At 40.3% G+C, this 27918-nt stretch overlaps 1 protein-coding gene across 25 annotated transcripts in view; it reads right to left on the bottom strand.

The window, feature by feature from the left end:
• Positions 1 to 27918, bottom strand: part of FOXP1 (forkhead box P1) — a 526973-nt gene that overhangs the window by 163153 nt on the left and 335902 nt on the right. For 23 of the 25 annotated variants that reach the window (XR_013392008.1, XM_028719402.2, XM_077925035.1 and 20 more), the window contains one exon: positions 3707 to 3847. Coding sequence is in view for 21 of the 25 variants with exons in the window: in XM_028719402.2 (XP_028575235.2) it covers positions 3707 to 3847 (141 nt within the window). In the remaining 4 variants the exon portion in view is untranslated. Of the gene's footprint in view, positions 1 to 3706; positions 3848 to 21141; positions 21163 to 21476; positions 21600 to 27918 lie in introns of those variants that run through there. The other 2 variants (XM_028719406.2, XM_028719407.2) reach the window with 2 other exon arrangements.

The following is a 27918-nucleotide window of genomic DNA, read 5'->3' as shown; positions in this document are numbered from 1 at the left end:
ATCGGGGGGGGGGGGAGGAGGTAGTCTCAAAAGTCAATGGTTAAAAGTACATATTGTAATCAAGGAAAGATCTATTCCTAGGCATACACATCCTGGCCAGGCGAAGATATAAATCTCCAGGGCTAACTCAGACCAGCAAAATAGTTATTTTACATTATGAAATAGAAGTACACCAGTGGCAAATATTTTCACAGAGAGCTTTAATCTCGATTCTCTACCCATTTTGTTTTTGTGGTTTTGATATTTTTATGGTCTTCTAATTTCTGGCTATTAAAATCAGATCATTTAAACTTTCTAAATTTCTTTTGTTTGTATTATTAGGCTGCAAAAGCAGAGACCTTTGCCAAATAAAAGACAGAGTTGTATACTATCTATGCTTAAAAATGTGAGTCAGAGGATTTGTATTGGGAGGTTTATTTTTTAAAAAAACCTAGCAGAATCCCACATCTCAGACAAAATGCTTATATACAAAACATATGAAATGTGCTAGAACATGTCTCCAATAATAGCTGTCAAGGTCAACAGGTAACAAAATAAATTCTACAGGACGACAGTCAACTGGATTGTATCCTTGTGTCAAAATCAATGGCCACAGATAGACCAGCACTATTGTATGCAAAGCGCTGAATCCTTCAGTGGTGAGTCGCTAGGAATGGAAGAAATTAACAGATTTTCTCCCTTAGTTTTTACCTGTTCAGTTCACCTCTCAACCACAAATTAAACAGTGTGAGACTGAATCTTCACTTAACAATATCCTTGCATGTGTATATACAACAGTCAGTGAGTCTATCAAACTGGCCCATTTCCTTGATTATCAGTTCACAAGTTTAGGGGGAAGCCAGCCTAACCAAATTGCACAGCAAAACATTCCAAATTAACATTCTACCCCACTCACATGTTTCAAGCAACCAGAAGCAAAAATACACTGCAGAGTTTGGACTAGATGACCCCGGGGCGGGGGGGGGGGGCTTTCCTCCAACTCTACAATTCCATGAGATAAATCTTTTGTGTTTGTTTGTCCATGTATTTCTTATTTTCATGTTTTTTTTAATGCACCAAAGCTAGGGAACACAGGCTTTCATAAGTAAATTTTGGTTAAGTCCCTAATATAAATCTTAAAGCAAATCTTAAAGCGCCCAGCAATAGGTACCTAAAATAGCAAATAATATGTCCAAATTAATTTTTGAAAAATACTGCCTGCAAAATTATTAATCACTGTTTTAAAAATCTAGTTAACACTGTCGAAAAATGGACAAAGAACTTAGTTCATTTGTTAAGTGCCAGAAGAATTTAGCCCAAGAATAAATGAAATCATGACAAATTTAGACAGTTGACTGTTGATAGAGATGATACAAAACACAAGGATATTCAATATTTCATATTGTCAAGTAGCATGAGAAAGGGTCCGTGTATATTTGTAAATGTTTCCTTAACAATTTCTCTTCCATGCTCAGACACTTTCAAAATACATATCTTTATTGTGCCATTGGGATCACAGTGTCTGTTATATTCAAGAGTAGGTTTAAGGATGCAAAAGCTCAAAGAGCAAGGGTGGAAAAAGAATGGGCAGTCATTTGAATCAGTGAGTGACAGGTTGGACCAGCTCTCTGTATACATTAATAAATTAGAATTTTAATTGTGTCTCTGACTGCAGAAGCAGCTCCAGTACTTTAATATGTACCAACAATTGGCTATGTTATGGAATCTGCAACGTGGCCCTCACTGTTGACCTCTGAAACACAATTCCCAGTCTGACTACGGAAACTGTTTGGTTTGATCCTTTCAACTTATTTGAATCCTGACAAATAAGCTCACAGCTGAAAGGTCAACACAGTCATATTTCATCCTCTGGAGCAATTCTTAAGACATCTGCACAACAAAGCACTTCTTCTAGTACCTGACACTGGGCCTCGCTAGCACAATATCTCATTAAAAATGTCCCCAGTAGAAGAGTCTATTAAAAGGCAAATGGATCAGCAATAGATTGACCAAAATAACTTCAAAATATTTTTGAAGTTCTAACAAAACAGCATGGATTCAGCGTTCTGTTCTTTCACAACAATGCTTTTAAATATGCATTTGCTCAGAGACAGAACACCCACTCCTCCTGAAAGAATATCAGTTAACGATAAACAGAGAGTTGGGGTTCAGCCATGGAGTTGAACGTAACCGTGTGACCTCGGAGTTCTGACCATGCCTCTACATCCCAGCTGTCCTGTAATCGTGAGCCATCAGCTTAATATGCCAAGCTTAGTGTCTCCATGCATAAAACCAGGTTAACAACATACACTTGATATGTTTTAAGTGTTGTTCCTTAAAAATAACTTTGGAGGAAAACATGATTTCAAGCAATTATACAAGATACCTTACTGTGGGGGGTGGGGGGAAATTCTGAACCTTGATTTGGGTCTTAAAATTATCAGGCAGAAAGAATGTTTACTGTTCCCCCATCCCTCCTGCAGCTGCCTGTCCTACTCCCCACAAACCTATCCAGGTGATCAGTGTGGGATGGGATCCTAAATAATGTGCAATGGGATGGATGAGGAGGCTGGATCGCCTCACACAGGCAAATCTGGACCTGATTTTGGAACATTCTCTGCAGCAGATTCCCTGTGCTTCATATGCCACGATGTGCAGGATGTCTCCCTGACTCCTCAGGGGCACAGATAGCTACCGGGGAGTGAAGGGGAAGGTAAACTTCCTTCTGTGGCCTTCCTCCCATTCATATATTTTAGGAATGAAGCCAGGGATTCCATTTTTTTCTTTAGAAAAAAATATCACCGAGATTATCTACAGATACTTCTTGAAATGGATAAAGTCCTGGATATAGTTAAACGAAACTACTGGAATTTGTATCTGAACTGGATGTGCTTCCCTTAGAAAGACAAGTGGCAAATGTCAATATAAACAATAAACCATCACTGGTATGTGGATAAACTAAGCTGACCTTAGCAAATCCCTAATACTTTTACGATTGAATTACCATTCCTCCAAATTGTATGCCAAATCAGTAGTTGACACACCTCTATTTTCTTGATACAACATGATGAAAAACTACTTGATATGCAGCAACACAGAGTAAAAGAATGGACAGATTTCCTTGCAAATACTATTCAGCATATATTGAGGCTCTAATAGCACATACATGCTTCTAAATATGGTAAACAACGGTTCTGGGAAACTTCCAAACACAAAGGTCTATTCACCAAAACTTATCAACAAAACAAGATTTGCTTCACTAACTTTGAATTAGAGTTAGCACATGGACCTTATTTCAAAGGATTGTTAATTCTTCTAGAAATCTTTTACATAAGAGCACAGTGACTGTTCATTTTTTTTTAGAGTATCAAAGATTCAAGGTAGATTGGTGGATACTTCGCATTCCAAAAATCGCTCTTCTTCAATGGGGACCTCCAACATAGGAAGTTGAGAACTGAACTTTGGACTTTCTGCCACTGATCTACAGCCCGTCCCCACATATCCTTTCAAGACCTTTGTTTAGCAGTTTAACTGGTAAAATAAAGTCTCAAGAGCACTTACTATTGATACATTTACACCATGACTACCAGACCACTAAGCCTGACTGAGACAATGGCGACATCAACAGCATATTTTTAAAAAATCTGCTACTACAAGTTTCCATGTCAATTGATCCTATTAAAACACATCAAGGAATAAGTACATTGTTGTTGTTACAATGTCTTACCTGAAGGGATGGTTGTTTCTCATTCCTCTTGGGAGACTTCAGCCCACTAATTTGTTGTTGTTGTTGCTGCTGCTGCTGCTGCTGTTGTTGTTGTTGCTGCTGCTGCTGCTGTAACAAAAGCTGCCTTGCTACCTGAAGAGCCTGAAGGAAAATAATGATAGAAATAAGTTTCACCAAGCATAAATTATTGGTTAATCTTATGTATACATGGCATACTCACCAAAGAAACCACCAGAATTTGGTTTTCATTGGACTACAGCAATGACACAATAATATCCACACTAACAAACGCTAGAAAACCAAAGCCCAAATGTTCATATGGTTCTGGTAGTGCCTCATTCAGCACAAAAATGAACTGACTCTAGTTGATGGCTTGTGCTAATAAACTGTTTTCAATAATATGTCTATAATTCAACACTCTGACCCTATCCGGGGGGTGGGGTGGGGTGGACTGCAACTTTCACATTAAAGAGTGTCAGTTTATCAGACTATGTGTAGATGTCCAAACTTTTTTTCAAAGAGGGCCAGATTTGATGAAGTGAAGGGCCGACCAAAGGGCCAACCAAAGTTGTTAACCTTTTCTTAGGATTGAAGTTGTTGAGGTATTTTTAGGATTTTACCCCAGGAAATAAACTGCCACAGGGGCCAGATTAAATCGACCAGCGGGGCAGATTAGGCCCCCGAAACGGACTTTGGACATGCCTGGTATATTGCAATCTGATGTAAGAAATCACTGTTTCTGTAGCAGGTGTAGAAATATGAAAATGGTAGTTACTTAGAACAGCCCTGGCTATTTTACATTCTATTGAATTGGTAGTGGTCTCAGCCTCCTCTCAAAGCTTTCTCAAAGCACATAAGTACACATTCCTCTAGTGCAGGGTTGGCTTACCACTGTTGGTAAGCCAGCCCTTTTGTTGTTATGACTCCAACCTCGATTAGCCCCAACCACTATGGAAAGGTATTATGGGGAGTCCAACAACATCTAGAGGGCCACAGATTAGCCAGTCACACCCTAGAGCAGCGGTTCTCAACCTGTGGGCCCCCAGAGGTTGTTGGACTACAACTCCCATCATCCCTGAGCTCTGGCCTTGCTAGCTAGGGGTGATGGGAGTTGTAGTTCAAACAACATCTGGGGACCCACAGGTTGAGAAAGGCTGCCCTAGAGAAACAGATAGATTGTGAAATAGGTTTGGTTTGTTTTCTACTGTTCCCTAGGGAAAACACATAATGCAGAAGAGGGGTTGTGTTATTTCCTTCTTTGTACATTCCCTCCTGGGATTCTACTGAGGGAGGCATCAAGAGCAGACTGACTCACGTTCTCCCATCTTCCCTCTCTTCATTATGAGGTAAGATAAAACATTCTGAACAAGGAAATCCTACGGTTATCTGAGCACAGGATCTTCCATGCCCTGAAAGATCAAACCCTCTTCAATGCTTTACAATGAAGGTGGATAATAAATTCTCAGCTTTTCTCTGTGGCTTATGCCCATGATATTTAGAGAGTGATTGGTCTTATTTTGTATTACCTCTTATGCATTACATATTTAAGCAGAGTGCTGAAAACTGGTCCTGCCTTTTCAGAGGTAAGGCCCTGCCCCAGTCTGCTGTAGAAACATTAGATGCTAAGATGACAAGTAGGGTCCTTCCTAGTTCAAACCAAAAGTGGATTTGGTGAGTGTATTATTCTGCTTCCAGCAATGTTCAGAAAAACGTACCTGGGAAATTCATAAACATGGTTCGATATTGAGACAGCCATATCCTAATGTCTGTCCTTAGCACTTAAATATCAGAGGTATGACATCTCTTAATGTCTTTTTGAAGGTATTCTGGCTCATATATATTGATAGTCTTCTCCTCATTTTGAAATATCTAAGCATTTGCTCATCTCCACATTTTGCAACTATCCATGCCATAAAAGTTAATTGTGCAGCCTGTGAAAAATAATTGCTTCCTGCCAAAACAAAGCAGCCCTTTCAGAAACTAATAGAGAAGATGCAAATCCCCTGCAAGTCCGCACAGTGATGAAAACAGACTCCACCCTTCAGACAGGTTGACCACACCTGGCAGTGTGGCTCAGCAGGAAGCAGCATCCTGAATACATGGCAACTCAGGGCCTGTTTCCTAATACCTAATGAGAAGTTAGCAAAGCACATAAACAGCAGCAAAGGCTGGATTTATGAAAGATCAGTAATGACTGGTTATATATATATATATATCTCAAAGAGGGAAAGTCGGTGGTGACAGTGCTAGAATTGGAAATACGTTTGCAATTGTTGAAGAGGAAGCCAGGTGACATAAACAGGAGGCTGGGGAAAAGATCACAAAGAGATGCAAGAAGTGTTTCCCTACCCAGCTCACTCTCAGAAGCCTGAAGCACTCACCAACATTTCAGATGCAAAGAAGAAAGCCTGCCTGTAGGAGCCAGAAGGAAATTAATGTCTGCAGGAGGACAGCTGGAAGCTTAGATGCCTCAAGGAGTTGCCTCTTGCTTGCTGCCTCATTGGAGGATTCACCATTGCTGGACTCAAGGGTTTCCTTGTCTCCTTGGAGACGTTCGGTACATGCGTAGGTGTTAACAGTGGGAACAGTGAAGACTTCATTAATGTAAAACAAGAAAGAAATAGTCCCTGTGCAAGATGCCTACACGGAAGGAGGAGAGTGAGGCATCCACACTTCCTTCTGCATATGTTCACCGAAATGTTTAGCAAACGCAGATTTCACTGCATTCTTGAATTAATTGAAGGGCATCTTTACTTCTACAAGTCAGAAAGCATGAACCCTCAGAAAGCTAGAAAGATATGGTGACAAGCTAGGGGAATCTTATAAAGCAAGTCACAGTTGCAGCTGATGGTACTTAGCAGAGGCCCAGAATACTACACATCCATTTCTACTCTTGAGGCCCCATCTGGAGGGACCCCTTGGAAATCTAAATATGGAAGTTTTCCAACATGGGAAGAACATTCAGTTGACATACAAGCAACATTTCAGTTCTGATACCTGGAAATATAAGTGATTCAGCAGTAAGACTTCAATGGATGGAAGTCTAATAATATATAGTTGGTACATTTACTTGTTGGAATGCTAAACTGAAGATAGATAGATATTTCTGGTTCACATTTGGGAGGTATAGAACACTCTCCTTGGTACTCATGCTCTCCTCCATATGGCAGAAAGGGAAGCTTTGAGTCTCCTAGATGAGAATTTACTAAAGGAGAAAGACTTTTGAGCAATACAGTTATCAATGTGAAGCTGGCTCCATTTGGTACCTTAATCAACTAGGGCTGCACTCTTAACTGTACTTACCCGGGAGTAAGTGCCACTAAGAAACTTAGCGCTTCATTGATTTCCTCAAAATGTGATATTGCTTTCTATCTGTTCTGGCAAAAGAACCCCACATGTTGGTCAAAACCAGTTTGGTTTTTTTAATGTCCCCAGAAGAGTTAGCCTGAGAGTGACTGTGAAGTTGAGACTCTGAGGCGGAGAACCCTTAAGGCCATCTTTCTTGTACCTACGGGACCGCCTCTCCTGGTATGCCCCACGGAGAGCCTCAAGGTCCATAAATAACAACACCCTAGTGGTCCCAGGCCCTAAGGAAGTTAGATTGGCTTCAACCAGAGCCAGGGCCTTTTGCCTGGTGGAACGCTCTGCCTCATGAGACCAGGGCCCTGCAGGATCTGATTTCTTTCCACAGGGCCTGTAAGACAGTTGTTCCGCCTGGCCTTTGGCTTGGAGCCAATTTGATTCCCTCCCTCCCTCTCTTTCTTTTTTCTTTTCCTTCTCCTCCTGCAATGAGGCTACATTTTAATATTTTAATGTTTCATTATTTTAATGTTGTATTTTATTTTTGTTTTTAAGTTGTAATCATTCTTCTTGTTTTTATTATTGCTTGTAAGCCGCTCTGAGCCCGGCCTTGGCTGGGGAGGGCGGGGTATAAATAAAAATATATTATTATTATTATTATTATTATTATTATTATTATTCATGAGGTTTTCTCACATGAGTATCTGTCAGGATCCCTGTGAGTATATACCTCCCAGAAGGTTACCACAAGAGATCTTTTTCTGCATTAGGAAAGGGTGTTTGTAAGCAAATGAGAAGGAAGCAGCTTCAAGATATAATGCATAGCCCAAATTAGGAAAGAATCACACAAAGAAACTTGAGGTAAAGGAAAATGAAAATCCGAGAAATATTAAAGAAGTGGGGAGGGGGTCCAGTTTTGCTTCATTTCTAAAATGTGAGTTGCTGGGGTTAAACTTGCCTTTAACTTGCTTGGAAGACCTCATGGCCACTCCAGTTGTGGGCTAGTTGCGACTACATTTTGGCAACAGAAAGGCACTTTGCACATGCTTCAAGGCCACACTCAGTTATTAATTCATAAGATCTAGCTAGGATCAAGAGTCAGTGAACATAGGTTCAAATTAAGCCCCAGGGGACCCTCTGAAAGTAGGCAGAAAGAACAATTGAAGTTGGCAGCAACTTAGTGGAACAGAGAGGGGGGAAACACATTAACCTTTCCCTCATATTGAATTTCGAGTTATAGAAAACGTTGGGGAGAAAGTCCTACTAGTAACAATCAGCACAATAAAGTCCTTACTGTCAAACCATGCAGTCTGTTCAGTGGTTCAGAGTAGCCCTCACTAGTCCTCTAATTTCATCTGAGCCTTTCCCCCTTCACTCCTAACCTGAGATCAAACCTGCTTGCCCTGCAATTCTAAAGGCTAATCAACAGTCATCACTCCTCTGGAGCCAGAGAAGAAAAGAGAGGATCACTGAAAAGAAAGCAAGATGGCTAGCATAGTAGGAGAAGTGCTTGCCTTTCATTCTTTCTCACCTCCTCTAAGCCATTTCAAGACTATTTGGAGTGCCTTTGTGAAATTAGCTTCCTGATCTCCATTCAACGTCAATGGATACCAGCCCTTATAATACTGGCACTTGTAGTCTAATCCAGTCTGACAAATGCTGCTTGAGAGAGAAGCACAGAACTAAGCAAGCCCTATATCTTTGTTAGTATGTAGACACAGTAGTCAGTATGCTACAGGGATGCCAGTAGGATTTTCTGGGCCCAGCACACTGCAGGGGTATTGGGCACAACATTTGCAGGTGTTGTATTTATATGTATAGGTGTCATTCTTTGGGGGGGGTATTGTTATTTAAATAGAAATATAATACTTTATACCATAGTGGGGAAGACTGTGAACAGGTCAGATAACCTCTTACGCCTGTTTGGATCTCTTTGCTTTGGCAAGCATAAAGCAGGGGTGGGAAACTGGTTTTATACATATCATGATGTCTGGCAGGCAGAATGTTAACTGATGAAGCTTTTCACATAATTGTATTTCCGCACTAGAAAATGCTTAACCTGATGGATTTCCGCCTGCCACATGGATTTTAAAAGCCAACCATAATGCCAACCATAAACCATTGCAAGTTGTAAAAATGTTATGGTACTGAAGGTCTTTTATCAATGTGTCTTAAGATGCCAAAACCACACTTAGCTTAAACTGAGTGGTGTGCGTGTGTGTAAAGACATTTATAGCAACCAAGGTTCGAATCCAATGCTTGGATAAATTCAAGATTAAAGTGTTAAAAGGCAGTTTATTCTAAGAGTATTTAACAAAATTTATGTACAGCTTGGTTACAATACAACTTCAAAGCAATTTAATATAACAACTATATAATAACTATTAAAAACCAGGCTTTCTGTCAGATAAGAGCTTGCTCCCCTGCAGTACTGGCAGTATCCCTCATAACACTAGAGCTAAAGGACATTAAGTTGAACACTGGAAGATTCAGGACAGACAGAAAGGAATTTCTTCACATAACTAGAGTTAAACAACATAATTTTCTCCCACAAGATGTAGTGATGGCTACCAACTAGGATGACGCTGAAAGAGGATTGATTATGCAACTGCATTGAGCGTAAGGATGTTAGTGGTCACTAGACTCCCTGGAAAATTCCCTGGTGTTGGGAGAGATTGAGGGCACAAGGAGAAGGGGATGACAGAGGATGAGATGGTTGGACAGTGTTCTCGAAGCTACTAACATGAGTCTGACCAAACTGCGGGAGGCAGTGGAAGACAGGAGCGCCTGGGATGCTCTGGTCCATGGGGTCACGAAGAGTCGGGCACGACTAAAAGACTAAACAACAAAGCCAACATTACTATATTCTGCCTCCGCCACCAGGATATATGTTTCTGACTACCAGTTGTTGGGAAACACAAGTGTTACACTTCGGGTCCTGCTTGAGGGCTTCCCATAAGTATCTGGTTGGCCACCGTATGGATGCTGGATTAGACAGGCCTGATCCAGCAGAGCTCTTAAATCTTTATCTTAATGTTTAGCATGAAATTAATCCCAGGTTTGAAAGAACACGAACTCCTGTCTTTGCTACCACCTTATGCATTTGGGTGGACATGCTATTGCCCAGTCAAACAGTAGCTATTAACTGAACACGTTATGAGCTAGCATTATACAACCCCCTTCAAGATGCATACAGTAACTTCTAATAACTTTCAATGCAGCAAACAGGATGGCACGTTCATAAAGTATTGAGCACACAAAACAGCAAATTTTTTTTTTTTGTTGAATAAATTTTTATTCATATTTGCACATATTTACAAGGAAAACATAAACAAAAAATCCACCACATACCTTATACAAATTATATCCACTTCACAAATCATAAATAAGATACATAACTAAGTTAGTCTCAACTGAACCTTGGACTTCCCTCCACTCCTTTGGTAAGTATCGAATAAGTTATATTGTCGCGTACTTTTTAACTCTTTCACATAGGCCTTTCCCGCTGTTAGAGTTATTTCAACCCCGCCAGTGTCACCTGAGATTTAGATTCCATATACATTAAATATTTCTTCCAATTATCCTGAAATTTCTGTTCGTCTTGGTCCCTTAATCTTCCTGATATTCTATCAAGCTCAGCATAATTTATCATTTTAACCTGCCAATCACTTATATTGGGTATTACTTCTAATTTCCAATTTTGTGCTAACATAATCCTTGCAGCTGTCGTAGCATATAGAAACAAGATCTTGTCTTCTTTTTTAATTTCTTTACCAACCATTCCTAACAAAAAAGCTTCTGGCTTTTTGGGAAATGTATATTTCAAGATTTTTTTAAGTTCATTATAAACCAATTCCCAAAAGCCTCTCACTTTGCAACACGACCACCACATATGGTAGAGGTCACCTTCTACCTCTCTACATTTCCAGCATCTTTTTTCCTTCAACTTATAAATCTTCGCTAATTTCACTGGTGTGTGATACCACCTGTAGATCATTTTCCACAGGTTTTCCTTTAGTGCCGTGCATGCCGTAAATCTCATATTCTTGTTCCATAGTTCCAACCACCTCTCAAAATCAATGTTATATCCAATGTCTATCGCCCACTTAATCATGGCCTCCTTCACCTCCTCATCTTTTGTATACCACTCCAGCAAAATATCATACATCCTTGACAGTGTTTTGTTCTTACCTTCTATAACTTCTACATTAAATTTAGATTTTTTATCTTCAAATCCTACTTTCTTTTTGTCTTCTTTTAGCAAGTCATTTACTTGGTGGTATTGCAACCACCCTGTAAATAGATTTTTGATCTCTTCATATGGTCTAAGTTTAATCCCTTGCTCTGTCTTCCAAGTTAATTCTTCATAGGTGGCATTCTTCCCTTCCATGTTTATTTTTTTTATAGTTAACACCTCTATTGGTGAAATCCACCAAGGTGTCTTCCTTTCCAATATATTTTTATTTCTTTCCCATACTTGGAATAATGGTCCCCTAAAGATATGATTTAGAAAGCCTCTATGAACTTTCACCTTTTCGTACCACAGGTACGAGTGCCACCCGTACCTGTTATCGAAACCTTCCAAGTCCAAGATGTCCCTATTTTCCAATCTTATCCAATCCTTCAGCCACAATAAACACGCCGCTTCATAATATAGACTTAGATCCGGTAGAGAGAATCCCCCTCTTTCTTTTTTGTCCACCAATATTTTCATTTTTATTCGTGGTCTTTTGCCTTGCCAGATGTATCTCGCTAAGGCTCTTTGCCACTCTTTACACTGCTTTAGACCTTTTAATACCGGAATGGTTTGGAACAAAAATAACATTCTGGGGAGAACATTCATTTTGATAACCGCTATCCTCCCCAGAAAAGATAACCTCAATCTCTCCCAGATTTCAAGATCTTTCTTAATATTCTTCCAAGTGACTTCATAATTATCCTTATATAGGTTAATATTTTTCGTTGATATCCACACTCCAAGGTATTTCACTTTCTTTGCTGTCATAATTCCTGTCTTTTGTTCTAGTTCTAGAATATCTTCCTTAGTTAAATTTTTAGTCAACATTTTAGTCTTATTTTTATTAATCTTGAGGCCTGACACCGCTCCAAACTCTTCAAATTTTTGCAAGGCTTCTTTCATACTATTTTTCGGGTCTTCTAGAGTTAATACAATATCATCCGCGAAGGCTTTTATCTTATGTTCTTTAGTCCCTACCTTAATCCCTTTCACTTCCGCTGCCTCTCTCAGTCTCTTAGTAAGTACTTCAAGTACTGTTATAAATAACAGAGGAGACAGGGGGCAGCCTTGTCTAGTCCCTTTAGATATGTCAAAAAATTCTGATGTCGAATTATTTATTATTAGCTTAGCTTTTTGTTCATTATAGATAGCTTCTATACCTTTTCTAAATCTTTCACCCAGCCCCATCATTTTTAGATTTTCTGTCAGGAAGCACCAAGAAACGTTATCGAAGGCCTTTTCGGCATCAATGAAAATCAAAGCGGCTTGCTTGTCTATTCTGGTTTCCAAATATTCAATGATATCTATCACATTTCTTACGTTGTCCTTCAATTGTCTCCCTGGAAGGAAGCCTGTTTGATCTTTATGGATTCTGTTATTTAATACTTTTTTTAATCTTTCTGCCATTACATCCGCAAACAGTTTATAGTCGTTATTTAATAACGAAATTGGCCTATAGTTTTTCACCTCTAAGGCATCCACATCTTTTTTAGGAATTAATGTAATATAGGCTTCCTTCCAGGTGTTCGGGGTCTTTCCTTCTTTTAAAATATTATTCATCACTTCACATAGGATTGGGCTTATTTGATCACTTAATACTTTATAATATTTGGCTGACAGACCATCTGGCCCCGGCGCTTTACCAATTTTCATCTTTGATATTGCCTTCCTTACCTCCTCCTCTGTAATCAGCTGATTTAGTAATTCTTTTTCTTCGGTTGATATCTGTTGTAAATGATGTTCTTTCAGATAGCGTTCTATATCATAGCCTGTCTCCTTACCTCTTTTATATAAATCCTTATAGTATTTCTGAAACAACCTTTTTATTTCATTTGGGTCTTCCACTATCTTGTCTCCATCCCTTATCCTACAGATCATATTTTGTTTTTTCCTTTCTCTTAGTTGCCAGGCCAGATATTTCCCTATTTTATTAGCAGATTCAAAACTCTTCTGTTTCAACATTTTAATTTTCCACTCAATCTCCTGGTTTACTATCATAGAAAATTGGGCTTGTAATAACTTTATATTTTGTTTTATAGTCTCATCACCTGGCTTGATAGTTAATTGTCTTTCATTCTCCATTAACTGTACTAAAATCTCCTCCTTCTTTTTCTCTTTTTCTTTTCTTTTATGGCTGTTTTTCTGGATTAGAAAGCCCCTCATGACGGCTTTCCCTGCGTCCCAAACCGTTTCTAAAGCTGTCCCTTTATTTAAATTCCACTTGAAGTACTCTTCAATTGTTTCTTTTGCCCTAATCACTATCTTTTGATCATTAAATAGAGATTCGTTCATTCTCCATCTAAGTACTCTAGCCTCTTTACCCTTTAACTCTAAATATACTGGGTTATGATCAGATATAATCTGTGGGAGAATTTCAGATTTGATTAAGTTCTGTATCAATTCCTTAGTGATCCAGATACCATCTATTCTCCCCCAACTCTGGTTAGGATTTGAGAAGAAAGTATATTGTTTTACAGTAGGGTTTTTGAATCTCCACGCATCAATTAATCCCATATTGTCAACCAAATCAAAAAAAGTCCGCGGTAACTTGCCTTCCTTAATCTCTTGTTTTCTTGTTGATCTATCCAGGTTTGGTGACACCACCCCATTAAAGTCACCCATCACTATCATTTTTTGATCCATCCACTCTGTTAATTTACTACCTAATTCAGAGAAAAAGACTGCTTTTCTGTCATTAGGTGCGTATAGTCCGACGACAATAATCTTTACTCCTTGAAACATAATCTGTACTACAATCATTCTCCCTTGTTCATCTTTATACAGTAATTTTGGATCAAGTTTTTCCTTTATATATAGAACCACTCCTCGTTTCTTAACTCTATCTGAAGCCACAAAATCCAATCCTAATCTCTTATTGCTTAAAATTCTCTTATGCTTTCTTATTACGTGAGTCTCTTGTAGGCAGATTAAGTCGAGGTTCTTTTTTAGTAAAATATGCGCAATCTGGTTCCTTTTATTTTTATTGTTGAGTCCGTTCACGTTCCAGGTCAGAACTTTTAGAGCCATCACTTGTATGCAAATAATAAGATAACAAGTCTAAATTAAATCTACTGTTTTTTATCGTCTATCTCTTCTCCTTCCCTCTCTTCTCCTGAATTTGTCTCTCTCTCTCCTTCTCCACTCTCTCCGCCTCTGTCCCCGCTCCCCGATCGTTCACCCTCCTCCTCCTCCCCCACCATCTTTCCGAGTTCTTTCTCATATCTTCTTGCAAATTTTTCTAATTCTGAAGGGTTGGACAGTTTGAATCTTTTTTCCTTAAAATAGAATGAAATTCCTTCCGGAAATTCCCATCTATATAGGATCCCATTTTTCTTCAGTTGGTTAGTTAATTTTTTGTAGGCATCTCTCCTTCGAAGAAATCTCGAAGGAATCTCTTTGTATATGATAATTGGATTTCCTCCAATATATAACCTTTTGTTATAATTCTGTTTCAGTATTTCGTTTCTCATATCCATCGAGTTGAACATAACTAATACATCCCCTGGCAATCTTTTCCCCCTGGCTTTAGCTGATTTTGTTTTTATCCGAAAAATATTTGCCAACGAGTAGCTTATCTCTTCTTCCTTTCTATCTAACCAGATTGCCAGCTCTTTCACCATTTTAAGTCTTATGTTCTCATTTGTCTCCTCTGAGATCCCTCTAAATTTCAAGTTTGCTGAATTCTGTCTCATCTGGGTCATTGCCATACTATCCAACAATTCTTCCTGTACTTTACCTATCTCCTTAACTTCTACTTTAATCCTGTCCAAGTCCCTCTTATTATCCTTCGTGTCTTTTTGCACCCTTTTCATTGAGTCCTCAAGCACCTTGGCTCTTACCGATAGATCTTTAACTTTTCCTGTTAATTCTCCCACCACCCCCTCCAATCTTTTGTCCAACGTATCTTGTACTTCCAGTAGTTTTCTTTCAATATATTGCTCATTATGCTTAAATTCCTTCCTTATCTCAACCATTAAGCTGTCATAGTCCTTGATTTCCCTCCCCTCCTTCCCATCTTCTTGTCTAGATGGCCTCCTTTCTGATGGTGTTCCCACCCCCTTTTTCATATTGAAAAACTCTCCCTCCCCTGGCAGTCACTGAAAACCCCTGCTGGCTTTCTCTGTTCTTCCCGTAGATTCCTTCCGATGTAGTCCCCTCCGCTCTCACACGGTGGTGCCTTATAGACTTTCCAAGTCCTAGATCTATTATCTTCCGTAGGGTCTCACGGCCAGCTGTCTCTCTCCCCGCGCCACACGACAACTGTTCTCATAAGTTACTGGTCATCCGCCATGGGGGGGGGGCTAAGAATAAGGAGGTACCGTACCAAAGGAAAGAAAAAAAAAAAGAAACCTATTGGGAGGATAGGGGAAAGCGATCAAGATAAAGAAGGTAATCAAACTATGGGGAGAGGAAGAGGGTGACCAAAATATCAACAAGTGGCACAAAGCAAAAAAAAAAAAAAAAAAAGGAACTTGCAAAGTTCATAGAAAGGCTATATAAGAGACACAAAAATAACTGCCAAAGTTGCTGGGACCATTGGCTTGAATCCCAGTGACCAATAGTCCCCTGGAACTTAAACAGAGTGTGGGGTGGGTCTTAATCCATAAGCAGGCATATGGGTGTGGGGCAGGACCAAATTAGGACGTCTCCTGAGGGGAGAAGCTTTTATATATAGCAAAACAACAGCAAAAACAGCAAATTTAAGTAAGCACATGTGCCGGGATTACAGTATACTAAAATCTGTAATGTAATAAATGACCTTCCTATACACAGGATCTCAGCTTTCCTACCTTATTATAGGTATTCTCTTTACCTAATATGTATTCCCATCAATATTTCATTCAAACACACAAAAAGAGAAGGACTGTAGCTCAATGGTAGAACACTTCCTTCCACACAGAAGGTTCTATTCCTGGTGGCTTCAGGTAGGGCTGAGAAAGGTTCCTCTCTCTCCAAGGCCCGAAAAAGACCCAATATGGAGGCCTATTGGCCGAAATATTGGGAATTAATTGAAAAAATTGGAGATAACTGGAAGTTGCAGAGTCAGGATAAGCTAAAAAACAAGGTGCGAGATTGGTTACATTATGCTCAAATTCAAGAGGTTTTTAAAATGGACAAAAAAGTGGGTTTCCAGGTGGAAAAATCGAAATTAGAGACGGAATTGTTAGAATCAAAAACTAAGACACTTTCGAAAATGTATAACTTGCTGCTTAAATGGAATACACAGGATGAGACAGTTAAATCTGCCATGATAAAATGGGCACAGGATGTTGGACATAACATTATGTTTGAAGACTGGGAAAGGTTATGGAACACCGGAATGAAATTCACGGCATGTAGTGCCCTGAAGGAAAACATTATGAAAATGATATACCGGTGGTACATGACCCCAGTCAAGCTAGCTAAGATTCACCACCTGTCTGACAACAAATGTTGGAAGTGTAAGGAGGCAGAGGGGACTTTTTTTCATCTCTGGTGGACCTGCCCAAAAGTGAAGGCCTTCTGGGAAATGATTTATAATGAATTGAAAAAGGTATTTAGGTATACCTTTCCCAAGAAACCAGAGGCCTTCCTGCTGGGTATGGTGGACCAGAAAATGTCAAAGAAGGACAGAACTTTGTTTTTGTACGCCAGCACAGCAGCAAGAATACTTATCGCAAAGAGTTGGAAGACACAAGATTTGCCCACGCTGGAGGAATGGCAGACGCAGTTGATGAACTACATGGAGATAGCTGAACTGACCGGCAGAATCCGAGATTTGGATCAGGAGATAATTGAGGGGGACTGGAAAAAATTCAAAGACTATTTGCAAAAATATTACAAACTGTATGAATCTTAAGATAGTGCACGATCAGGAAATGTTATGCTTTAGCAATTATGATTAAGTAAATGGTAAAATAAGTGATAAAAGAGAGAAGGAGACAAATTGAATTGAATATGTTATGTTTATTTTAAAGGTATAAAAACTGAGAGATAATATATTGATTTTGGATACATAACAATTGAAAGGTACATTGAAGTATGAAATAAGGTAACAAATTGCTGACATGGTTAATTTAAAGAACGCAGATCCGGAAGGGGTGGGGAAGTCCAAACATGTCTAATTCTTTCTTTTTCTTTCTTTTTTCTGTGCTTTTTGTATTGTTAAAAAAGAAAAAATGTTTCTTGTATTTATTGTATGTGTTTGCAATGTACAAAACTATGGAAAGAAACGCAATAAAAAAATTTATAAAAAAAAAAAAAGAGAAAGGTTCCTCTCTGGAACACTTAAAGAGCTGCTGTCAGTCAGAGTAGGGAACACTGAGCTAGATGGACCAAAATTCTGACTCAGTAGAAGGCAGCTTCCTATGTTCTCCATAATCAGTGCTCTATAATAAAAGCATGGAAGTGATGGGAATAGGGTGCAACTAGTGTAAGGGCAACTCTTTCCTATTTCATTAGCTCCATTTAGCAACTGTCATAAAGCAGTAGAAGAAGAAAGCTTCTGGAGAGAAGCTGGGCTGTGGGTGGGACTAAGGGGAGAGGTGGGGAGGAAGATATGACAGAGGTTTATAAAAAGTGGACAGAGCAGTGTTTCCCCATCCAAAATTAGAGATTGGGATCATCTGATGAAACTAATAAGCATTAGATTCAGAGCAGAAATATACTACCACAACAGATAGCGATGGCTCCTAGATAGCTTTAGATGCTCTATGGACCTTCGGTCTGCTCTGGCTGTGCTCTTTATACGTTCCTGATGTGTCGCTGAGAAAACAGTACTGTGACACAATGACAGGGAAGACGTTGGGTGACACATGGAGACTAGGCAGACTAGAGCCTACACTAGATATGTAGTGATGTGCCTTGAAACACTAGAGAAGGTTCCTCATGAAAGCCAACACAAATGCTTTCAGAATGACTAGGCTTCCCTGAAACAACCAGCTCTTTTCTCCCATTTCAGTGCAGACCCTCCAACGTTTGCCTAGAGACTTCTGGTCTACAAGTCCCACCTCAAGTCTACTTACCCAGGCATATGACGGCTGAAAAATACTGTTCCTGGCAACTTAGAGATCACTCGTTGATAAGAACTTACTTCTTTTTTGTTTGTTTTGAAATGTTTTAAACCTGCCACCCTTGGCTCCTTCAGGAGGAAGGGCAGAATATAAATCAAATGAGAAGTCATACTTTTCCCACACAAGAAATAAGTTCCTCATGCATATTTTTATTGGTGAGATATTGACACACTGGGCATAAAGACTGCTAAGCTGATAATATACTCATACAGGTGCATATACACCTTGAGTATAGCTATGCAGCTCTTGTCACCTCATCTCAGAAACAGTATTATAGAAATAGGAGAAATTTCAAAAAAAGCCCACAAATAAATTAGGAATATAAAACAGCAATCATACAAAGAAAGGTTAGGGACACACACACACGAGATTTTGCTAGTATTTAACCTGAATGTGCTCTGGTCCATGGGGTCACAAAGAGTCGGACACGACTAAACGACTAAACAACAACAACAACAACCTGAATGTGTACATGGAGGGAGCTCATTGTCATTTCTGCATTCAGTAGGTGGCTTTTACAGCACTAAATGGTTAAAAAGAAAAGCTGGTTTACATGTATGAACTGGTCTACACTGTCTGAAATCTTAAACTGCCAGAGGCTGGTAGATGGATGGGAAGGAAAGTACCATGTGCTATTAAAACCTCTTGAAGCATTTTTGCATAGCTATATATGGATTAATAGACTGGCTTAGAACACCTTTTGAGCTTCCTAAATTGTCCCAAGCATGCAGGACACTGAAACAGCAGAACTTTCCCTTTCCTTGTCCTGCTCCATGTTTTGTTTTGTTTTGTTTTTGTGTGTGAACCCAATCCAGATCCCCGGAAGAGAGCATGACCTTTAACCTAGATAACGGAACAGAAGTACAGCAGCCAGTCACTTAAAATTATAGACAAGGTGATCTAATACATCCATTGAAACTGACGGGCAATTCCAAGAGACCAGGAGAGATTTTGAAAGCAAGTCCATCTATTAAATTTGTACCTGCCCACCCAATGTGAAATTCCTTTCATGTGCCTGTCAGTTCTTTGTAATTCAGTGAAATCAACCAAAATATACAACAGGACTTGGGGGATATATATATATAATGTTTTCTTTCTTGAAAGTAATTTAGTTCACAGGGTGTTTTTTTCCTCACAGAAAAAAACTACTTAACATTCTCCTGAGCTATCATTAAGGAACAGTGCACTGTACACAATGAGATTCACAAGAACAGTGTTAAAAAAGAAAGGGGCGCCTGTAATAGATTTAACATGGGCGCAAACTCCACACGCTCACCGCAAACACTTAGCAGCCAATAGGGGTGACAGCATAACTGCGCTGTCAATATTTTGCTCCAAAGTCAGCATCCATCCTTCCACAAGATTGCAAGTACTTCTCATTTAGGCAAGCACCTAGCTGATGTGTTAAAAGGAAAAGCAAACGACATTTTCCATGGAGGTGGAGAAGTAAGCATAATTATGATAAATCCAATCTAAGTCCCATGAGGTTGGCACTCCACTGATAGGATATACAAAGCAACAGATTAATTTTCGGCTGGGAACTGTTTGAGTTTTCAGAAAGTTGAAGGCACAGAACACACAAAACTGTTGACTCACTTTAAGCTTCCTCCTCTCTCCCCCCCCCCTTTAAAATGATACACAATTTCCCCTTATTAAAAATGGGAGAAAAACAATGCTCTTATTATTTTCCATGTATCTTTTATTAAGCCACAAAGAAAACAAGAGTTTGGCCACATGTTTGTTTGCTTGAGCTACTCCCTTTCCCTTCTGATAAATAATCAAGCCGGCCATCCAGAAAAAACAAAACCAGTGAGCTGGGAAATCTGATGGTCATCCAATAGACTGAGATACCAAGAAAGGCAGCAGACCACTTTTCCCACAGTGGGTTTTGCTGGCCTGCACCTACACTGACATCTGAGTAAATAACTTTAGTCACTCTTTCCATCTTCCCTATGCAGTTAATCTTGCTGTTAAACAAATTGTCCCCGAGGCAGCTGCAAAATATTGTTGTTTTCCCCACTGCATACTTCGGAATATTGCAAAAAGAAAAGAAAAGAAAAAAAGGAGTTTTTCCACAAGCATGCATATTCTTAAAACGTTTGTGGCACGTGCAGTTGGTCAAAATATATGTTTCTGTTCTTAAAAGTCTCAACGTGGAACAGACCTCATAGAGGTTTTTGTTCCTCCCCCCCCCCCCCCAAGAGCCTCTCTGAGGATGCTTATTCAGACTATGCATTCTTCATGCCCTCTTGTGCTTCGTGGATATGACAACGACTGCTTCAAGTGATTGGACAAAAAGTTAGATATCTGTGTTGGTGGACCTTCCTGGACACAGTACAAATTCCAAACAAACAACGCAACCCCCCACCCCTCAAACCTACACAATTTATTAAGCCACGTGAACAAAAAGGAGAGGCACGGAACATGTGTTACAGCACTAGCTACAGATATTAAGCAGCATTACCTCCGGACTGAGCCAGGTGTCATAAATATTACAGACCCTGAAAATCTGAAGAAAAATCTCTGGCGTTAAAGTTAACACCTATTTTTACACACCAGTCCGCTCTCTTTTTTCTTCCCTCAAATCTTCCTGTAGCACTAGAAGTCTAGACAGCAGTCATACCACAGAGATAACACCCATTGCTCATCTCAGCAGCCTGATTTTTCTTTATCGTTTGATTTGTTCAAATATGAACAAACGGAAAGGCAACCACAAGGGAACGGCATTTCTAAAGACGCAGACCCTCCTCAAACTCCCTCCTGCCCCTCCCTTTCCTCGCTGCCATTCCTTCTAAACTTAAGCCAGTAACAGGACAACACACAGACAAAACACATCACAAACTTACACACGCTCTAGGCGAAAGCCGTCCCTCCTCAAACAACAGTCAGCACAGGACTTCTTGAGAAACACATTTGAAAAACAGAGCACCCCAAAGGAGGGGGGGGGTGAGTTAGCAGAAGGCAGCTCCCATTTCGTCTTGTTTTCCTGCCCAACAAGGCAGTAAACAACGTGAATCATCTTATTTTGCTCTCAAGCCTCAGCAATTAAATTTTCCTGGAGCAAAAGAATGCCTCTACAAGCGATATAGCAAGTTAAAAGTTCACCATAGCTACATGTTGTACACCCCCCCCCCCCAGCATTTAAACAGAGAATATGGAGAGTTTAACAGAGCACTCTTACTGTCTGTCTCTAGTTTGCCGTCTCCTTGCTGAAGATGTATTCTGGCTGTTTCTCTGAAGCAGGGGGTTGAAGAATGGTAAAAAGATGTTTGAATAAACAGGAAGTGCTGTGCAGCTGAAGCACACACTGAAGGGAAAACACACTGGAGCACTGCCCTTTGTAGGCAACAACGGGAGGCTTGCCTCCACAGTAGCAACGTCTGCTTTTATGAAATGACAAAGAAACCACAAGAATTTAAGCAATTCCTCCCCCCCCCCCATCTGCAAAGCTGATAGATCAGCTGGAGCTTGCAGGTAATTTCAAAGTTGTGTTTAACACTCCAAAAAAATTATATTAATTCTACCCTATTAAAGCAGCTGGCTGACGTGCAGAAATCATATATACATATACATACATATGTGTGTGTGTGTGTGTGTGTGTGTGTGTGTAAAACTCAACGAAACAGCAGCAAATGCATCTTAGCTATGCAGCTAGGCAAATTCTTTATTTGTACATAAGTTTTGGAAAGCTTGTTTTTCACACTCTTTGTGGTACCCACGCGCTTATGTCAATAAATGTCTGTTAAGGTTGGCCAGACTTCACAGCAATTATTCAAATTCCTTCATAACACGCCCCCCCCCGGCCCATTTAAAATAAATTAGACTTTTGAATCTAAGATCTCAGGAGTGTGCATTCAATATGTTCCACAGATGCATTCTCTTTCTTGGTTTCCTTTCAATCACTAAAACAAACTACCTATTTAAGTCCAGATGACTAAGTAAACTCCCTTCCCTTCAACACCACCAGCCCTCTTCCCCCACCCTCAGCCTTAATTATCAAAAGTCATGTCTTTTGACGTAAGGGGGGGGGCAGAGATACTGTCAATGAAAGTATACTGGGTTTGGTATTTTGAAGGCAGTTGGCAAAGAGACGAACAGCGGAACAACCATATTCAGCAAGTCTTTTTTCTAAAGGAAAAAAAAAAAGACAGGGAGGGAAAGAACAGGGGGACCCCCCCCCCATTTTAAAGAAAATGTATTGCTGTTGTGTCAATGTGCTACAACCACTGATATTTGTTATTTAGCACAAACTCTCGGACTGTCTGTCATTCTGGGTGCTAATGCTCAGCTAAAATAACTCATTGGGAGCTGTCAATGGGATGTTTACACAGGACGCAATCTTTTCTTCATACAAGGGGATTCCCCCCCCCCCTTTTTTACACTGGAATTCATCTTCTTTTGATCTCACATTCAAAGCAACAGCAGCTTGATAGACATGCAAGTCTGAAAGCAAATCCAGACGCTGAAGATAAACCGCCAGAGTATGACAGGCAGGAGCATCTAAAGCTTATAAAAATGAAGAGAACAGCATGTCGTCTGAGTATTACAATAGCAGAAATCAAGAGACATATTAGGTGGAACTGATCAGCCACAAAAACCGTTCAAAAGGCAGATCATAGAAACAGAAAGACTAGGCAAAGTGGTGATGGGAGGAGAGAGAGAGAGAGAGAGAGAGAGAGAGAGAGAGAGAGAGAGAGAGAGAGAGAATGGGAAAGATCTGCTTTAAAGAGGCCTCACCTTCTCTCTAAGCACTACAAGCTTTCTGCTCCTGGCATGCAAAGTGGAGGAAATTGAGGGTTTCTTGTAAAAAGCCTTTACTAACTCAGCAGTTCTCACCTTTAGCTCACCAGTTAATCTTTTAATTAGGCTTCTCAATTATGTAGGCCAAACATTTTTTTATTATTATTAATTTTCTTCTTCTTTAAATGCACAGTATGTGTGTTGCTTCTCTTTCCTGCTGTAGGTGTTATGGATTAGTTTATCTGTAGAAACTTAGGCTGAGATCCGATACACAGTTAAGCACGCTTTAGTGCCCACTGATTCTAGTGGGACTTAAGACACCGTTAAATATCTCTGGATTGCACCCCTTATACGGTAGCCATAATGAGACTGTAGTACTCATTAATTGTGAAATCGCTTGGAAATGCCACCCATTTATGTTTCCAGGCCCTTAAGAGCGCCACTTCTTTAAAATTGGTTGGCAATCTGATTAGCTGCTGGGTTCTCTCTCTACATTGTTAAAAGACTCTACTTTGTTATTGGATATTACTTAAATTGGACTATCCCCGAGACAGTTAAATACCAGAGGAGAAAATGCTTATGTGGAAATGATCACTAAAACTTTCTTGAGGAAAATCCATACATTTTTAATTCCTCCCCCTTCTGTATAAGCCTCTTACTTTAATTGAAGTTGCTGAATATAATGAAAAAGTAATTCTCAAACAATTTTGTACTTAGAGATGTTTGTTAACAAACACCGAATGAGCAGGCAGTGTTAGGTTAAAGGGCAGCAGAATTCCACATTATAATTTAGCCTGTGGTTATTTCTGATTAAGAACACCCTCCGGGACAGCAAAGGAAGATCTTCTCTTGCAGCAGGCATAGCTTTTAAAATTAGCCTTTTCTGCATAATAAACCAACAGAAAAACAGTGGATTCGAAGATGCACTGAAACAATTTAAAGTGTTGCAATCAGTTACAATGTGCTTTCTGGGGTGGAAAGCTATATGAACCAAAAGACAGAGCAAAACCCACCTTTTTGAGCAGTTCGCGCCCCAATTGTAAATATTAAAAAGAAAAATGCATCCTGGATTCTAAAACTGTTATAAGAAAGTCACCTTCTGTCATGCTTATGTAGCTATCTAATGAGCTAAAGGCTGATTATTTATCTTTAAACTGTACTAGTTTAATCTTTTAAGGTCACCACTAATCTGCTTCAACCTTTTTTAAAAATAACAGCTTTCAAGACTTGCCGCTGGAACTCACTAAACCTGGGGGCTGAATGTCATTGGAAGCGAAGCCTTTACCTGAAGCAGCTAGCTGCGCAATGTAAACACTGAGCAAAAATTCTCTGGTAAATCAAGAGGCAAACTACAAAGTCTGCATGCTGAGAATGCAGTCCATAACAAGGCTAATCTTACACCATTCCAAAGAAATAAATAATTATCATGATCAGAATGCAAGGTGACTATCCTTATTTTCTCTAGCGTGTGACTGAGGTTAGATACTGTTCTTGGCAGTAATCATTTTGCCTGAACCTCCAGTTGCATTTATTAAGAAGTGTACACAAAAGAGTGGTGACCAGGCTGTATTCCCAAGGAGGTTTGTTATTACTTTTATTTTTACCCTCAGCCGTCTTGTGGACTTGAATGTCACCATGGACCTTGAATGTGAAACAGCTTCAAGCTAATAGCTCTAATTGCTTGAAGATGTGCAGGCAGGTGAAACCTGATCTCCCCTGGCCACTGTAGAGACCAGGAACAACACAAGAATGTTTACATAGTGGGTTGAGTTTAATAGACAGTAGAGCTGGGTTTCAGACAGCTAGCAAAAATGCAGCTAATAGGTGACCTCTTAAATGTAGCCCCCCCTCCCTCTAGTAAACAAAAGGCCATTTCCATTTATTAAAAAGGGAACATGCTAAATGCCAAGGTTATCTGCCTGTCTGGATGCAGCCCAGGTTCAGATGCACCTGATGTGAAACTTTATCTCTGCAAAACACAAAAGACGTCTAACATGTCAGGGCTCAGTGAGATTCAAAGTGATGTCACATTAATCGTGAACTGAATATTTTACAGGACTGGCCTTTCCAGATTGTCTAGAACAGGGGGTAGCCAACGTGACAGGCTCCATATGTTGTTGGATTCCAGTCCCATAAGATCCACACAGTAGTGAGGGATAATGGTAGCTGAAGTCCAGCAACATCTGGTGGGCCAAGAGTTAGCCAAACCTGGATGGATGGATGGATGGATGGATAGACAGACAGACAGACAGACAGACAGACAGACAGACAGACAGGCATATATATATATCTATATATAGATATAGATATAGATATATATAGATATATAGATATAGATATAGATATAGATATATAGCAAACAGCGCAACTGGAAACATCTTCGGAAAACAATGAACATATGAACCCTCCTCTGTGGAGTAATAACAATAATAATTTTATTATTTATACCCTGCCCATCTGGCTGGGTTTCCCCAGCCACTCTGGATGGCTTACAGCATGTAAAACTTCCCGATATAGGGCTGCCTTCAGATGTCTTCTAAAAGTTATGTAGTTCTTCATCTCCTTGACATCTGAAGGTAAGGCATTGCACAGAGAGGGTGCCACTACCGAGAAGGCCCTCTGCCTGGTTCCCTGTAAGTTCACTTCTTGCACTGAGGGAAGACCCTCAGAGGAAGACTTCAGTGTCCAGGCTAAATGATCGGGGTGGAGATATTGCTTCAGGTATACTGGGCTGAGGCCATTTAGAGCTTTAAAGTTTAGTGCCAACACCTTGAACTGTGCTCAGAAACATACTGGAAGCCAGAGAAGATCATTTAGGACCAGTTTTATGTGGTCTCGGTGGCCACTCCCAGTCACCAGTCTAGCTGCCGCATTCTGGATTAGTTGTTGTTTCTGAGTCACCTTCAAAGGTAGCCCCACAAAGAGCACATTGCAGTAGTCCAAGCGAGAGATAACTAGAGCATGCACCACTCTGGTGAGACAGTCCACAGGAAGGTAGGATCTCAGCCTGCATACCTGATGGAGCTGGTATCCAGCTGCCCTGGACACAGAATTGACCTGTGCCTCCATGGACAGCTCTGATTCAAAAATAACTCCCAGGCTGTGCACCTGGTCCTTTAGGAGCACAGTTATCCCATTCAAAACTAGGGAGTCCCGTCCCCCCCGCTGTTCCCCCAAAACATTACTTCTGTCTTGTCAGGATTCAACCTCAATCCTTTAGTCTCCAACCACCCGCAGACACTCACACAGGACATTCACTACCTTCACTGGTTCTGATTTGAAAGAGAGATAGAGCTGGGTATCATCCATATACTGGTGAACACCCAGCCCAAACCCCCTGATGATCTCTCCCAATAGCTTCATATAGATGTTGAAAAGCATGGGGGAGAGTCCTGAGGCACCCCACAAGTGAGAGCCCAGGGGTCTGAACACTCATCTCTCAACACCACTTCCCGGACATGACCAAGGAAAAAGGAGCAGAACCACTATAAAACAGTGCCCCCAGCTTCCAACCCCTCTAGCCGGTCCAGAAGGATACCACGGTATCAAAAGCCGCTGAGAGATTCAGCAGAACTAGGAAACAGCTTTCACCTTTTCCCCTAGCTGACTGGGGATCATTGACCAGCGCGACCAAAACAGTTTCAGTCCCATGACGACACCTGAATCCCAACTGGAAGGAATCCAAATGGTCTGCATCCTCCAGGTGTGCCTGGAGCTGTTCAGCAACCGCCGATTCAATCACCTTGCCCAGGAATGTAAGATTTGAGACTGGACAATAGCTGGCAATGGTGGCCGAGTCCAAAGTGGCCAGTTTAATAACTGCTTCTTTCAGTGGGTCTGGGAAGACTCCTCACAGAGGGAATCATTCACCACCCGGTGGAGCCCATCGCCCAGACCTTTCCTGCTAGCTTTTATGACCCAAGATGGGCAAGGATCGAGGAGACAGGTGGTCAGTTTCATTCATCCAACCAGCCTGCCCACATCCTCAGAAGTAACAGATTGGAATTGATCCCATGCAACTTAGACAGGACTCTAATGCTCTCCCGGCCCTGCTCCCATGGTGGAGTCTACTTCTTTCCGAATCTGGTGCTTACTCGCAAGTAACTGAGTAAAGACTGTGCAGCCTTACACTGCAATTCTAAGCATTTTTACTCAGAACTAAGTCCTACTGAGTTCAATAGAATTTACTCTCTGGTATGTTCCTGAACATTTTCACAGTTTCTATTATTATTATTATTATTATTATTATTATTATTATTATTACTCATCTTTTTCCCTGGCAGGGACTCAAGGGAGCTTACAGCTAAAACGTTACTTCATTCCATTTATCTCTTGAAGGTGTTGTACACAATCCCTTCCCTCACACATTTTTTCTTTAAAACAATCCTGTGAGGATGGCTCAAGGTGACAGATGTACATGTGTATATGACATGTATGTGTGCAGGAGATCAAACATGGGAGAAGCTTCCTGATGCAGAATCTAATGTCTCCATTTTCATCAGACAAATGTTGGAGGGTATGCGATTTTGACACACAGGTTTGCTTCCATGATGTCTAGTTTGGCCTACCTAGAGGACAGCAGAATCTGGGCTACAGGAAAATAAAACCACTTTCCAAGAAGCAGCAGGGCACTAAAATGTATTTGAACAGGTCATTTCACAATCTGTATGACAGAAAACAAAATGGGGGGGTGGGGTGGGGTGGAGGAAGGTAGTTCAACTTCTGCCAGAGGTCAAAGCACAAAAAGGTGTTTACCAAGAGGTGTAGTCTTGAAAGTAAACACGCTAGGTCAGCAATATACAAAGACTTAATAGCTTTGAATTTTTTTTGCAAAATCCTAAAACAAGCCTTACATGGCTTGAAACTTGCTGGGAGCTCTGCTA

The sequence above is a fragment of the Podarcis muralis genome, chromosome 2 (genome assembly GCF_964188315.1).
Source record: "Podarcis muralis chromosome 2, rPodMur119.hap1.1, whole genome shotgun sequence".
Classification (NCBI taxonomy): Eukaryota; Metazoa; Chordata; class Lepidosauria; order Squamata; family Lacertidae; genus Podarcis; species Podarcis muralis.
Note: the sequence above shows the minus strand (reverse complement) of the source record. Positions and strands in the feature narration are given on the sequence as shown.